Below are 15846 nucleotides of genomic sequence, written 5' to 3' on the forward strand. Positions count from 1 at the left end.
AGATAGAGAGAGGAAATAATTATGGCAAAAAGTATCCTAGTTTTCATCTTGGGCTAAACCTTAGAATTTTTCTGAACAGCATATTCCTTCAAGCATGTTTGTAATCATTCTGTGGTGTTAGACTGGTGGTTTCTGACTAGATGTTGGAATCACTTGGGATTTGGCTGAAAATTAATCAGTGCTGGGTCATACCATACCCCAGGCCATTTGAAAGAAAATCTTTGGGTGTGTATTAGTCTACTTGGGCTGCTATAACAAAATACCATATACTGGGTGCCTTTAAACAACAGAAATGTATTTTCTCACAGTTCGAGAGACAAGAATTCCAAGATCAGGGTGTCAGAAAATTCACTTTTTTGCCTCAGCTTGCAGACAGCTGCCTTCTTTCTGTGTCTTCACCTGACCTTTTCTCTGTTCTTGCTTGGAGAGAGATCAGTCTCTGGTGTCTCTTTCTCTTTTTATGAGGACACAAGCCTTATTGTATTAGACCCACCATTATCAACTCATTTAGCCTTAATTATCTTCCTGAAGGCCCTGGCTATAGATACAGTCACATTGGGGGTTAGGGCTTTAACATGGGAATTTGGGGAGACACAGTTCAGCCTGTGACATTGGGTTCAGATGGACATTTTCAGTTTGTTCTTTTAAAATCTCCTTAGCTTATTCTAAGATGAGGGGTGAAGCCACTGCTTCAGATAAACATTTTGGTGTGACAGACTTTATCTTAGAGAGATGACTTATGGAATACTATCAAGTTTTCCTACCATGGTGAGGGCTGTGGCACATTTAGAAAACAGCCTTTGTTATAAAAATGTTTATATGTTGAGCTGCCTTTTCTTTTTCCTCTAATATGTGATGCCTCTGATGACCACAGAGCATTCATTGTACTATTTTATTTTTTATTTTTTTAATTTATTATTTTATTTATTTATTATTATACTCCATCTCACTCTGTCACCCAGGCTGGAATGCAGTGGCGTGATCTCGGCTCACTGCAACCTCCACCTCCCGGATTCAAGCAATTCTCACACCTCAGCCTCCTGGGTAGCTGGGAATACAGGCATGCACCAGCACGCCCAGCTAAGTTTTGTACTTTTAGTAGAGACGGGGTTTCTCCATGTTGGCCAGGCTGGTCTCAAACTCCTCACCTCAAGTGATTTGCCTGCCTCGACCTCCCAAAGTGCTGGGATTATAGGTGTGAGCCACCATGCCTGGCCGCATTCATTGTACTAGAGTATATCATATAAGCCAGGGCTTTTCAATCTTGGCATTGTTGACATTTTGAGCCAATAATTATTTGTGGGGTGGGGTGAGCTTTCCTGTGTTTTATAAGATGTTTAGCAGTATCCCAGTAGCACTCCCCACCCCACCACCTTGCAGTTGTGACAAAAATATTTCCAGACATTGCCAAATGTCCTTGGGGACAAAAATCACCCCTGACTGAGAATCACTGTTATAAGCCCTTCTTACTCGTTATAGATGCCACAGTCCTATAAACAGAAGGGCAAAGTTTTTCTGACAGCTAGAACTCCGGTGGTTCTCATTGACCAGTAGAAGTCTTCCTTTCTTTTTGATTAACAACCTCATAAAATATTCATATCTTTTTAAAGCACTGACTTTTTTGTTTAAATCTCTATTTCTGAATGACAGCACTGAATATTATTAAAAGGACTATGTATTTGCTGTCATTAAGTAGATTTGGTTGAAGAATGTTCACCAAAATCCCTAGGCTGCTTCATTGATACTGTGGTCAGCTATTTCAGTTTTGAAGATTTGTTTTCTGAACCATTTCATCCCCTGTGGAATGAAACAGATTTTGACCTAAGGGTCATATATAAAAATTAGTATTTTTCAATTCAAAGTGTGGTGCATGGATGACCTAAGTCAGGGCTATGTGTGGCATTTGTCTGAAATGCAAATTCCCAGGCCAGCGTCCCCAGAATCTTTAGAGGTGGTATTCAGAAATGCGTCTTGAGCACTCTAAGTAATAATACTGCACTAAAGTTTGGGAACCATTGATGTATGTAAATTCCCATTCTTATACCACTTTCAGCAGCTCATCAGGCAGGCAACAATGCTCGCTAGTCTGTTAATTAATCACTTTCAGGGCCTTCTCTCTTTCTCCAGTAATACTCACTACCTTATTGGAAACTTTGGCTTTTAATTTAATTCTTATTAGAAACCTATTTTATTGGTTGCAACATACAGGAAAAGAGGGCCAAATAAGAAAGACCAGCATTCGTGACATTAAGTTACACATGAAACTTTAGATATGCAAAGCAGTGGTGTTTCTATTGCCTTTAGTTCTATCAGTTAGTAATTGGTGATGGAGCCACAATGGAGAAGAAAAGGTCACTAAATCAGTGAAGTGTTATTTATTAAAGACTGTGTGCCCAGTATTGTTGTAGGTGCTGCATGGGAGAAGAGGAACTAAACATTTTACTGTGGGCTGGGCGCGGTGGCTCATGCCTGTAACCCCAGCACCTTGGGAGGCCGAGGCGGGCGGATCACCTGAAGTCGGGAGTTCCAGAGCAGTCTGACCAACATGGAGAAACCCCATCTCTACTAAAAATACAAAATTAGCCGGGTGTGGTGGTGCATGCCTATAATCCCATCTACTCCGGAGGCTGAGGCAGAAAAGAAAAAATAAAAGATACAGTAGTATAGCTCTCAGTTCATAGAGAGTTTTATGTTTCAGGGAGAAATAGTCAAGTTGATAAGGAGAACCAGTTTTTATATAGCTCAGCAGTTTATTTCCTTAAGAAACAAATGGATACTTGTGGTTCTCCCTTTTTTCCCTTTGTTGATGAAGTTATGATGAGGTTACTGGTCTGAAGATTTGCAGATCAGTGACTTCCAGATTCCTGGGCTAGAGATGGTTTGAGGGTAGTTTCCCATATTCTGTGAAGACAAAGATTCACTGACACCATCATGAGATGAATCCAGTCATCATAACCAGAGCAGTCTACACTTCTAAGAGAGGAGGAGAAGATTTTAAAACTATGAAAAGATAAAGCAGTGCCTCATCTGCAGACACAGAATGATAACATCAGTATGATTGAAGATAATCTCTAAATGAATGAGCATAATATGGAGATGTGGTGGTGGAATTAGATGGCCTAGCAGTAGCAATAGCTTTGTATATACATATAAAGAATGCCACTTTGGGAGGCCGAGGCGGGCGGATCACGAGGTCAGGAGATTGAGACCATCCTGGCTAACACAGTGAAACCCCGTCTCTACTAAAAAATACAAAAAATTAGCCGGGCGTGGTGGCGGGCGCCTGTAGTCCCAGCTAGGCGGGAGGCTGAGGCAGGAGAATGGCGTGAACCCGGGAGGCGGAGCTTGCAGTGAGCCGAGATCGCGCCACTGCACTCCAGCCTGTATGACAGAGCGAGACTGCGTCTCAAAAAAATAAATAAATAAATAAAATTTAAATTTAAAAAGCAAAATAATTTCTTTTGCAAAAGAAATTTTTGAGCAAATATTTCCAACTCTACGAATCTGCCAGCAAGTATTTATAAACATTCATTCAGTGAATATATGCCAGCTATATTTTAGGCATGTGTTAAGTGCTAGCATTAAGCATAATACAGAGCTCTTTGGGTTTATAATTATGATTTAGAAAAACAGGTTATTGGAACAGTAATAAAATTAATGTGGTAACTGGTGATAGGGGAAGTAAGTATCCTGTTTAATGCTGCCCCATACCACTAATTTGTCATTATACTATTTGTGTCCAAAAAATTTTCCCTAGGAAAATGTACATATGTAAAAGTATATCACAGTACCTGTTTTCTGTGCTCTGAATGTGGTCATTTTCTCCTAGCAAGTGAGACTAGGGTAAACTGGACTGTACTCTCTTGGTTCATGAGTGTTAGTAACCTATGCTCTTTAGCCTGGAAGCTTTCTACTTCACCATTCTGAGTTGAAAATGGCATCTCTTGTTGTTTATTTTGTGTTCTGCTGAAGTCTTTTGACCCTTAATGGCCAATAAAATATGATAATGATAGTCTGGACTTAGAGCAGAAATAACGGTAACAACAACACAGGAAATAAATTACACTGGACATGGCAGAAGAAATAATATGCAGATTAGCAGGCAACTGGGGATTGATTAAAGTCTTTGCATGTTGTGGAGGATATTCTGTACTTGATGAGAGACCTGATTGAAAGTTGCACAAAATTTCAAAAGCATGTCAAATTTGAAGACTATACTGGGAAGACTCCCTTAGAGCTCTTACTAGGTTTATGGTTCCAGAAAGGCTTCCTAGGCACTAATTGCATTGGTCCTGCTAATTGGGGTTTCTGTATGTTGAGTGCTAGGAGATCATATAATGGGAAGACCTTAGAGCAAACCTCCAAGAGTATGTGACTTCTAATCTGTTATCTGAAGAAATAGTAAGGGTTAACCAGGCAAAAGGATATGGGGATGAGGAATGTGAGTCTTCTAAGAAGGATAACAACTGACTAGGGATATCATAGGAATTCTTGACATAGTCAGTTTGGATAGTAGCTATACAGTTAATCACAGGGCAAAGTACATCTGCTTACTGTGTAAAAGACGTGACCTATTTAGCTATACGTACTTACATTAAAATAAAGAATTATTTGTCTATATTGTATTGCAAGCCACTAATTTCTTTAGACACTATCATAGTGTGGCAGTGCTATAGATGTATCTTTTATCTTGTTTTGATAATAACCAAAATTATGATGAATTGAACTTTAGAAAATATATCTGAAGATGTGGTGAAATGGTTTGCAGTTTATTGTTTTGGTAAATTTGTAATTTTATATATCAAATTTATAACACTGTATTAAAACATCGTATGACAGTCTTTTTCATAGTATAGTGTTTTAATGAGTTTTGAGGTGTTCTAATGACAGTGTACAAACCATCCACATGATTAAAGGTAGTTAGCAGCAAAGTGACTTTTAGTCCATTCTGTGATTATAATACAGTTCTCTCTGAAGAAGATTGGATGGGACTAAAGTTGCTTGAAGTAGTTTTGACTTGCCAAGAAAGTGTGAGTGTGCTAGTCCATCACAGTTGCCCCTTAGGTGATGAGGTATTCATCCTATAAAAATGTGTAGATTTATTTGCTAGTAAATAGTTTCAAAGTATTTGAGGTCTGTTAATATTTCCCATAATCCATTCCAAAGTAGGAAGTTTGGGGATTAATTGTGATATCGCTGACTGTTGTTTCATTTTTTAAAGGATGTTTTATATCTGTTTCATAATTCAGATTCACACCCTAAGCGTCAGTTTCTTTTTCCCATTTCCATGAGTACTTTTTAAAGTGTATTTCTTGTACTTAGTTTAATAATTAATTATATAATGTGTTGCCTTTTTTTCTTTTAGGAAAAAAAGCTTTTATAAAGTATTTATTTATTGATTTATTGGTTGACTGAGACAGAGTCTGGCTCTGTCGCCCTCGCTGGAGTGTGGTAGTGCGATCTTGATTCATCGCAACCTCCACATCTAGGGTTCAAGCGATTCTCGTGCCTCAGCCTCCCAAGTAGCTGGGATTGCAGGTGCACACCACCACATCTGGGTAATTTTTGTGTATTTTTAATAGAGATGTGTGGTAGTGCAATCTCGAATCACCGCAACCTCCACCTCTAGGGTTCAAGCGATTCTCGTGCCTCAGCCTCCCAAGTAGCTGGGATTGCAGGTGCACACCACCACATCTGGGTAATTTTTGTGTATTTTTAACAGAGATGGGGTTTTACCATGTTGGCCATGCTGGTCTTGAGCTCCCGACCTCAGGTGATCCACCCACCTTGGCCTCCCAGAGTGCTGGGATTATAGGGGTGAGCCACCTCACCCAGCCAAAAAACTTTTATAAAGTATTTGTATCTCCAATTTAATTGCAAACTTGATGGTTTTATGAATTCATTTGATTTAATGTTATGTTCAATAAAGATTTAAAAATATTTCTTAGATTTTAGTTTAATAAAGTTTTTAAGATACTAGTGAGGGACTTGGCTTTTTTAGGTAAATGGAATTTTAAACATGTAAGCTAAATAATTTTTTTTGCCTTTTTTTTTTTTAGTGAATTAGTGCCATCTTACGATTCAGCTACTTTTGTTTTAGAGAATTTCAGGTAAGAGTTTTTGACAATTCTGGTTTTTTTGTATGTGTATATAAGGAAGAGCCAGAAAGGTATTCTTCGGTAAGACAGTAATCTAGTGAACTGTGTCACTCACTTTAGAAGTCTTAGAAGAATAAGTTTCCTATTAGAAATGTAGAGATAATTTGTGCTGGATTATATTGTATCTTTAGACTGACTGCTTCTCTAGTCTGGGAAAAGGAACCTTTTCTTTTTATTTTGAGACCGGGTTTTGCTCTGTCACCCAGGCTGGAGTGCAGTGGCGTGATCATTGCTCACTGCAGCCTCAACCTCCTGGGCTGCAGCAATCCTCCCACCTCAGCCTCCCAAGTAACTGGGACTACAAGCGTGTGCCACCACACAGATGGGGTCTCACTGTGTTTCCTAGGCTGGTCTCAAACTCCTGGGCTCCAGTAATTCTCCCACCTCAGCCTCCCAAAGTGCTGGAATTATAGGCATTAGCCACGGTGCCCTGCCCAAAGTGAGGAACCATTTTAAATAAGAGAGATCACTTAGCTTTGACTAAGGTGGGGGGCTGGACAGTTAGAGGTTGATGAGCCCCCTCTTACCTATCCTCAGAAATAAAAGTGTTGGGAAGAAATCCATTGAGATCCATTTATCTCAGCTCAAAGTGAAGAATTGTGGATAAGGGGCCATTATTGTAAGAAATGTGTAGGCTTTGTCAGTTGTATGTTAATTTTGTTAGCTTTTACTACTTTTTCTCTAAGATCAGAAGTGAAGATCGTAACATGCAAAGGTTCTTAGCAATTTGTCTTTGAGGGCAGCATAGAAGTGGAAACAAGGACTACAAGGTCTTCAGGAGAGAAACTCCAAATAATAGGCAAAGGCCATCAAAATAAGGCCACACTGGGCAGGGCATGGTGGCTTAAGCTTGTAATCCCAGCACTTTGGGAGGCCAAGGCGGGTGGATCATCGAGGTCAGGAGTTCAAGACCAGCCTGGCCAACATGGTAAACCCCGTCTCTACTAAAAATACAAAAATTAGCTGGGTGTGGTGGTGGGCGCCTGTAATCCCAGCTACTTGGGAGGCTGAGGCAGGAGAATTGCTTGAAACCGTGAGGTGGAGGTTGCAGTGAGCCGAGATCGTGCCACTGCGCTCCAGCCTGGGCAACAAGAGTAAAACTCTGTCTGAAAAAACTCTCTCAAAAAAAAAAAAGCCACACAGAATTTATCCCTCTTCCCATTTAATTTGTCTTTTCTTAGGGTTACTTTTGTGGCTAAAACATAGTCTCTTTGAGGTTTTTCCCACACGTATTAAGTTTTAGTGTACTCTCGTTCTTCAATATTAAAAGATGATTATACTGCAGAGAAGCGAGGAAGAAACATTCTGGGTTTTGTTTTATTTTTAATGGTGAAGACTGCTTGTTGAAGCATTAATTAAATTTGGGAGACTTAGTGATACATTCCTTTTCCCTTAAATGTCACAATTTTGAGGGTTTTTTTTCCCCTGAACCTTAAAAGATATTGCTGAATATTTCAGTATCTTTAAATTTTCTTTATTTCAGAATGTAAGCATATCTAAACTTTTACAGTGGAATTTTGACCTGTTCAGTCACCTTGTTATTTGTCTAAGATTTCAAATATGTAACAAAGAAACTGGTTGGTCTTTCTTTTTGCCTGTTGCCATTTCACAACAGTTTTGATCTTGGGATTTGGTTGGTTTTCTTTTTCGTTAGCACTTTGCGTCAGAGAGCAGATCCTGTTTACAGTCCACCTCTTCAAGTTTCAGGACTTTGCTGGAGGTTAAAAGTTTACCCAGTAAGTTTTTCATATTTCTAATAAATTTTGAAACCAAGATCTTTCTTTCAGAGTTCTGTAGTATACTAATTTGATTACTGAGAACTGTTAACTCTTCTTTTTTTTGTTACATATGCTGTCCGCATTCCCTGTTCCCCTTCTCCGCCCATATTAGACAACTGTTTGTTTGTCCACACCTTGTTCTCTAATACATTCTGCTGGAAGGCCTATTGGAAACAATGTTCCCTGAGTTCTCATATGTTGAAAACAGTTTTTGCCTTTTATATTCTAAGGCTAGTATTGCTGGATATAAAATCCTTGGCTCATATTTTCTTTCATTGGGTATCTTCAATATGCAATTCCATTTTCTTTAGGAAAAGTCTGATAATAAACTAATTTTCTTTACCTTTAAAGATGTTTGGTGATATTGCCTAGATGCTAAATAATCTTTTTGAGTCCAGTAATTTACTGTTACACATTTTAGTCCTCCTGGGTTAGTATTCTCAGTTACACATTGGAGTCTTTCAATATGAAGTTTCAGATTATTTTTTTTTTTTAGAAAAGTTTTGTATAATGGGATTACACAATAATATATCATCTTTTATGTCTGGCTTTATTCACCTAGCTGATGAGTCATTTATTCATTGATATCTATTGAGTGATTATCATGTCGAACCTCAAAAGTTGCCTCAGGTCCTTTCAAGCAAAGTAGACTAAAAATGAAGGGGTTAATAGTACTTGTACCTCTCTGTAGTCATATCCCAGTAGACACTGGAGATGTATAAGGATCTCTGTTGTCAGCCTTCATTGTCTCGTTGGGGGAACAGATGTTTAAACAAGTAGTTATAATAAATGTGATTCTTTTAAAACATAGACACCTGAAGTACTAGGGAAATACATAGGAAGTAATTCTCTTTTTTTAAAAGAGTCTTGCCAAATTAAACAAAAAGGGAGGGAGTAATTATCTTTATCAAAATAAAATCTATAGTAGAGATTTAAACAACTTCTCAATCTCTAGACAGAATCTTATATGGAATTCTAATATTAAAATCATATAGAAATTATATTTAATTACTTTCAGCATAGAGTATTACCTTTTTGTATGTTGGTCTTAAAAATTAATTTTTGGTTTAAAATTTTTTTTTGCTTCACTCATTGCTAATGAAATTATTTTTCCCATTAGGGTCTTGTTTTTTTTATTAAGGTTGATTTGTAAGAGGTCTATATATGTTAAAACTCTTAACCTTTCTTGTGGTTGTTGATATTTCCCTTCATTTTTGTGCCTTAATAGTTTCACTTTTTTTTTAATGCATAAAAGTTTAAAGTTGTTAAGAACTCAAATCTATTGGTGTTTTTAATTATTTCTTCCATTGCTTTGAGGCTTAGAAGTACTTCTCAATCTAGATATCAGATATTATCTGCATTTTGTTTTATTGTGGCTTAATTTTTTTACACTCAAACTGATTATTCTTCTTTTAGGATGGAAATGGAGTTGTGCGAGGTTACTACTTATCTGTGTTTCTGGAGCTCTCAGCTGGCTTGCCTGAAACTTCTAAGTAAGAAGTGTAATTAAATAACAACCTTAATGTGTATTTACATACATTCCCCCTAGCAATTTTTGTTAATTTTTATTTTTGTTAATTACTGTATTGGTATGTCTGTTAAGATGTAGAATAATATGTTCTTGGCATCATAGGATGGTATTTTTCTAAAAACAAAATATTTTTAAGAAAACTTGTATTGCTTTGCATTTTTAGAAATCTCTTTACTATCTGGCTTAGAAGAAGACTACTAGATTCTCATGTCTGCTTTTATATTCAATTTTTTTAAAATATCATTTTGAGTGAAATACATGTATGAAATCTGTCTGCAGAGTTCTACAACCATCACCAACATCTAATTTTATAACATTCTATTTACTCCACAAGGAATCCCTGTACTCCTTAGCAGTCACTTCCCATTCCCCCTTTCCCTCAGTCCCTGAGAACCACAAATGTACTTTTTGTCAAGGAGGAATATTTTTTAAAGTGGTTTTAGATAATTGTGGATCTTCTTTGATATTACATCCAAACTGAACAAGTGGTAGGTTGTTAAATGTTATTTACAATGTGGGATCTGGAATCATATTAATGATTTTTTTTTTTAACTCTGTTACATGAAATCTGTTAGTTTGGTATGGAATGTCTGCTTTCAGCTAACATGAAGCAAGAGGGATGAGATCTACCCATTTTCCTGCAACAACCAAAAAAAAAAAAAAAGACCTCATGAAACAACATTTTCTAGACACTGGACATGGTGGTAACAAATGAAAGCAGTCCCTGAGAGATGAGAAACACAAACTAACTCTGCGATTTCTCCAGCTTACAGCCTTGAGAGAGTTTTCAGGCTGCAACACAGGGAGGAGCTGGGACTGAGGGAGAATCTGGCAGACTTAGTTGAGGGGATAGTGCTGAGAGTCTAGAAAGGACAATACAGCTAGAGCGCATTGGACAAAATACCAGAGAGGAGAAAGCTGCAGAGACTGAAGTCTAGAGATCCGTAATGGGTTCCCCTTGAGTATTCAGCAGAGTACTTATCAGGGCATATGTCTGAGGAAACTACCTGAGATTGGGGAAAGAACTGCTTGACAGGATTAGAGGGAATAGTGAGTGACTGGTGTTCACACGGGGCCAGGAACTGTGTCTGTTGCAACCTGCCACGGTGGAGAAATTTATAATTCATGGGTCACTGATTGGGTATAACGCTAAGGAAGTTTTTGTCTCGATAGCAGAAATTAGCCCTAGACTGAACACTGCTCTGGACCCACCTAACAAAAGTGAGACCTGAAAGGATCAAATTGTTTTCAAGTAACTTAACTGCATCCCAGAAGGAAGCTCAAGAAAATTTATAAGGTTGCTGAAGTGTCTAACATCCAACAGAGTAAAATTTACAGTGTCTTGTGTTCAGTCAAAGGTTAATATGCCAGACTGGCTGGCCCATACCTGTAATCCCAGCACTTTGGGAGGCCAAGGCAGGAGGATTGCTTGAGACCAGGAATTTGAGACCAGCCTGGGCAATATGGTGAGACCCTGCATACGTCTCAGCTACTCAGGAGGCTGAGGCAGGAGGATTGCTTGAGCCCAGGAAGTAGAGGCTGCAATGAGCTGGGTCTGCACCGCTGCACTCCAGCCTGAATGACAGAGTGAGACCCTGTCTCAATTTATTTATTTACTTAATGTATTTTGAGTCTCACTTTATCACCCAGCTTGGAGTACAGTGGCATGATCTCAGCTCACTGCAACCTCTGCCTCCCAGGTTCAAGCAATTCTCCTGCCTCAGCCTCCCAAAATAGCTGGGATTACAGGCATGCACCACCACGCCCAGCCAATTTTTGTATTTTTAGTAGAAACGGGGTTTCACCATATTGGCCAGACTGGTCTTGAACTCGTATCCTCAGGTGATCCGCCCACCTCAGCCTCCCAAAATGCTGGGATTACAGGTGTGTGCCACTGTGCCCGGTGAAGAATTCTTTATATATTTTGGATACTAAACCTCTATCAGACATATGATTTGCAAATAGTTTCTCCCATTTGGTAGGTTTTCTTTTCATTTTCTTGATAATGTGCATTAATGCACAAAAGTTTATAGGCTATCTTCTTTGTCTTTTTGTAAACCTGAAAATTTTACAAGATTGGATATATAAATTAGAATATATTGGCTTTCCCAATGTATACTTCTTTTCTTTTTGAGACAGGGTCTTGCTGTGTCACTGAGGCTGGAGCACAGTGGCACAATTATGGCTCACTGCAGCCTCAACCTCCTGGGCCCAGGTGATCCTCCTGCCTCAGTCTCCCAAGTAGCTGGGACTACAGGAATGCACTACCGTACCCAGCTAATTTTTTTGTTTTTTGTTTTTATGGAGACGGGGTTTCGCCATGTTGCCCAGGCTGGTCTCAGACTCCTGGGCTCAGGCAATCTGCCCACCTCGGCCTCCTAAAGTGCTGGGATTACAGGTGTTAGCCACTGTGTCCAGCTTACTTATTTTCTTTTTCCTTTTTCTTTTCTTTTTAACTTTTATTTTAGGTTTGGTGTTACGTATGAAGGTTTGTTACATAGGTAAACTCATGTCATGGGGGTTCATTGTACAGATTATTTCATCACCCAGGAATTAAGCCTAGTACCCAATAGTTACCTTTTCTGCTCCTCTCCTTTTTCCCACCCTCTGCCCTCAAGCATACCCCAATGTCTGTTGTTTCCTTCTTTGTGTTCATAAGTTCTCATCGTTTAGCTCCCACAATATAAGTGAGAACACGTGGTATTTGGTTTTCTGTTCCTGTGTTAGTTTGCTGAGGATAATAGCCTCCAGCTCCATCCATCCATGTTGCACAAAAAACATAATCTCGTTCTTTTTTATGGCTGCATACTTATTTTCTATTAGGAAATTTTATAGCCTTTGATTTTCTGAATACACAATAATTTGCTTTCTTATCACTTGTACTGGCAAAATACAGTAGAGTATTTCAAAATTTATATTTTAAAATTGCAAGGTGATAAACCTCAAAGGATAATAGAAATAACAATATTTATGAGGAAACATATGTAGTGAATATATGGAAAAAATATTGCATTAGTAAAACAAAAGCAACTTTGAATTACTTGTTTATTCAAAATTTATTTATTTTTTGAGGTGTTGTTTTATACCTGATATATCGGTAAACATCTTTACAAGGAAAAAAGGACCTACTGCCATTCATGTTTTGGTGGTTCGTTCAAAATACTGCTGTTTTGGCTGGGCACAGTGGCTCACACCCGTAATCCCAGCCCTTTGGGAGGTCAAGGAGGGTGGATCATCTGAGGTCAAGAGTTTGATACTAGCCTGTCCAACATTATGAAACCCTGTCTCTACTAAAAATACAAAAAATTAGCTGGGCATGGTGGTGTGCACTTGTAATCTCAGCTACTTGGGAGGCTGAGGCAGCAGAATCACTTGAACTGGGGGGCAGAGGTTGCAGTGAGCTGAGACCCCGCCACTGCCCTCTAGCCTGGGCTACAGAGTGAGACTCTATCTCAAAAAAACAAACAAAAAAATACTGCTCTTTTTCTGGCCGGGTGTGGTGGCTCACGCCTGTAATCCCAGCACACTGGGAGGCCAAGGTGGGTGGATCACCTGAGGTCAGGAGTTCGAGACCAGCCTGGCCAACATGAACCCCTGTCTCCACTAAAAATACAAAATTAGCCAAGCATGGTACACGCCTGTAATCTCAGCTACTCTGTAGGCCGAGGCAGGAGAATCACTTGAACCTGGAGTCAGAGGATGCAGTGAGCTGAAATTGCACCATTGCACTCCAGCCTGGGCAACAAGAGTGAAACTCCATCTTAAATAAATAAAAAAAACCCAAAATACTGCTGTTTTTATAAATGATAAAAGAAATGTAACTGCGTATATCAGTAAGGTTTCTTTTCAGGTAATTACTTAGTGACCTTAATGTTTAGATGAGTTTGTTTTTTATTCTTACTTTACTAACTGTATAGTAATGGTCTGTTTTTCAATTTTAGATATGAATATCGTGTAGAGATGGTTCACCAGTCCTGTAATGATCCTACAAAAAATATCATTCGAGAATTTGCATCTGACTTTGAAGTTGGAGAATGCTGGGGCTATAATAGATTTTTCCGTTTGGACTTACTTGCAAATGAAGGATACTTGAATCCACAAAATGATACAGTGATTTTAAGGTAATAGGAAAAATTTGATGTTGTGGTTTTTATTGTGGGGAAATACTATCATCAGAACTATATTTCAAAGATCATTTGGTTAACAAAGATGAATATTGAAATTCATACTAACTATAACCTTATCAATTTTTTTTTTTTTTTTTTTTTTTGAGACGTAGTCTCGCTCCGTCGCCCAGGCTGGAGTGCAGTGGCGCGATCTCGGCTCACTACAAGCTCCGCCTCCCGGGTTCACGCCATTCTCCTGCCTCAGCCTCCCGAGTAGCTGGGACTACAGGCGCCCACCACCACGCCCGGCTAATTTTTTACTATTTTTAGTAGAGACGGGGTTTCACTGTTTTAGCCAGGATGGTCTCGATCTCCTGACCTCGTGATCCGCCCGCCTCGGCCTCCCAAAGTGCTGGGATTACAGGCATGAGCCACCGTGCCCGGCCCCTTATCACTTTCTTAACTGTTTTATTTAAGTGGATAATAATCAAAAATTTGTAGTCAAAAAGTCAAACTTTTTTTGACATCTAGTTAGGAATTCCATTAAAGATAAGCTGGGTGCAGTGGTGCGCTGGTGTTTCCATCTACTATGGAGGCTGAGATGGGAGGATGGCTTGGGCCCAGGAGTTTGAGACCAGCTTAGGAAACATTATGAAACCCCCAATCTTTTTAAAAAGAAAAAAAAAAAAGGGGGTGGGTGGGAAACTGCAACTTTCAGTAAGTATAGTAATGTTCCATTTGTCTGTTGAACTTCTAGTGACCTCACCATTTGGAAATCTAAGAATAGTGAGGGATAAAGTGCTGATTTTTTTCACTTCACAGTGCATATTATATTTGAGTGACTGGTTTTACAACTTAATTTTATAAAGCAACTATCAGTTCTTTGTCAATAACAGCAAATTAAAAGTAGAAGAGTCAAGATGAAAGTTAACGAAAACCAGTAATTTTCTACTTTTTTCTTAAACTTTTATTTTAAGTTCAGGGGTACATGTGTAGCTTTGTTATACAGGTAAACTCACATCATGGTGATTTGGTGTACGGATTATTTCATCACCCAGATACTAAGCCTAGTACCCAATAGTTATTTTTTCTTATCCTCTCCCTCCTCCCACCCTCCACCCTCAAGTAGGCCCCAGTGTCTGTTGTTGTTACCCCTCGTTATATCCTTGAGTTCTCATCATTTAGCTTTTTTTTTTTTTTTTTTTTTTGAGATGGAGTCTCCCTCTGTCGCCCAGAGGCGACATCTCGGCTCACTGCAAGCTCTGCCTCCCGGGTTCACACCATTCTCCTGCCTCAGCCTCCCGAGTAGCTGGGACTACAGGTGCCTGCCAGTGCATCTGGCTAATTTTGTTTTTGTATTTTTAGTAGAGATGGGGTTTCACCGTGTTAGCCAGGATGGTCTCGATCTCCTGACCTCTTGAGCCTCCTGCCTCAGCCTCCAAAGTGCTGGGATTACAGGCCTGAGCTACTGCGCCCGGCCCATTTAGCTCTTAAATAATAAGTGAGAACATGTGGTATTTGGGAAAACCATCAATTTTTTTTTTTTTTTTTTTTTTTTGAGATGGAGTTTCTAGTTGCCCAGGCTGGAGCGCAATGGCGCAATCTTGGCTCCCTGCAACCTTCGCCTCCCAGGTTCAAGCGATTCTCCTGCCTCAGCCTCCCGAGTAGATGGGATTGCAGGCATGTGCCACCATGCCTGGCTAATTTTGTACTTTTAGTAGAGACGGGGTTTCTCCGTGTTGATCAGGCTGGTTTCTAACTCCCGACCTCAGGTGATCCACCCACTTTGGCCTCCCATAGTGCTGGGATTATAGGCATGAGCCACCACGTCTGGCCAAAACCATGAATTTTTATTGTTGATTGTTGGTGTAGTATTTACAAGAAAGGATAGAACATAAATACTGACTCAAACAATAGCCCTATTTAGCCAGGTGTGGTGGCTCACGCCTGTAATCCCAGCACTTTGAGAGGCTGAGGCAGGCAGATCACCTGGGCTCAGGAGTTTGAGAGCAGCCTGGCCAATATGGTGAAATCCTATCTCTACTAAAAATACAAAAATTAGCCAGGCTGTGGTGGCACGCGCCTGTAATCCCAGCTACTCAGGAGGCCAAGGCAGGAGAATTGCTTGAATCCGGCAGGTGGAGGTTGCAGTGAACCGAGATTATGCCACTGCACCCCAGCCTGGGCGACATAGCAAGACCCTATCTCAAAAATAATAATAAAGTAAATAAAAACAACAGCCCTGTTTAACGTGGGGTAGTCTTTACAGGTCA

General features: G+C 39.5%; 1 protein-coding gene across 20 annotated transcripts in view; it reads left to right on the forward strand.

Annotated features, from left to right (window-relative positions):
* The window catches only part of TRIM37 (tripartite motif containing 37), a 124057-nt gene that overhangs the window by 37062 nt on the left and 71149 nt on the right, over nt 1-15846 (forward strand). For 14 of the 20 annotated variants that reach the window (XM_019026605.4, XM_019026606.4, XM_019026608.4 and 11 more), the window contains 4 exons: nt 6060-6110; nt 7813-7894; nt 9353-9429; nt 13409-13588. In XM_019026605.4, coding sequence (XP_018882150.1) covers nt 6060-6110; nt 7813-7894; nt 9353-9429; nt 13409-13588 — 390 coding nt within the window. The remainder of the gene's footprint in view (nt 1-6059; nt 6111-7812; nt 7895-9352; nt 9430-13408; nt 13589-15846) is intronic. The other 6 variants (XM_063706231.1, XM_055386744.2, XM_055386749.2 and 3 more) reach the window with 1 other exon arrangement.

This window comes from Gorilla gorilla, chromosome 4, assembly GCF_029281585.2.
Source record: "Gorilla gorilla gorilla isolate KB3781 chromosome 4, NHGRI_mGorGor1-v2.1_pri, whole genome shotgun sequence".
Lineage (NCBI taxonomy): Eukaryota > Metazoa > Chordata > Mammalia > Primates > Hominidae > Gorilla > Gorilla gorilla.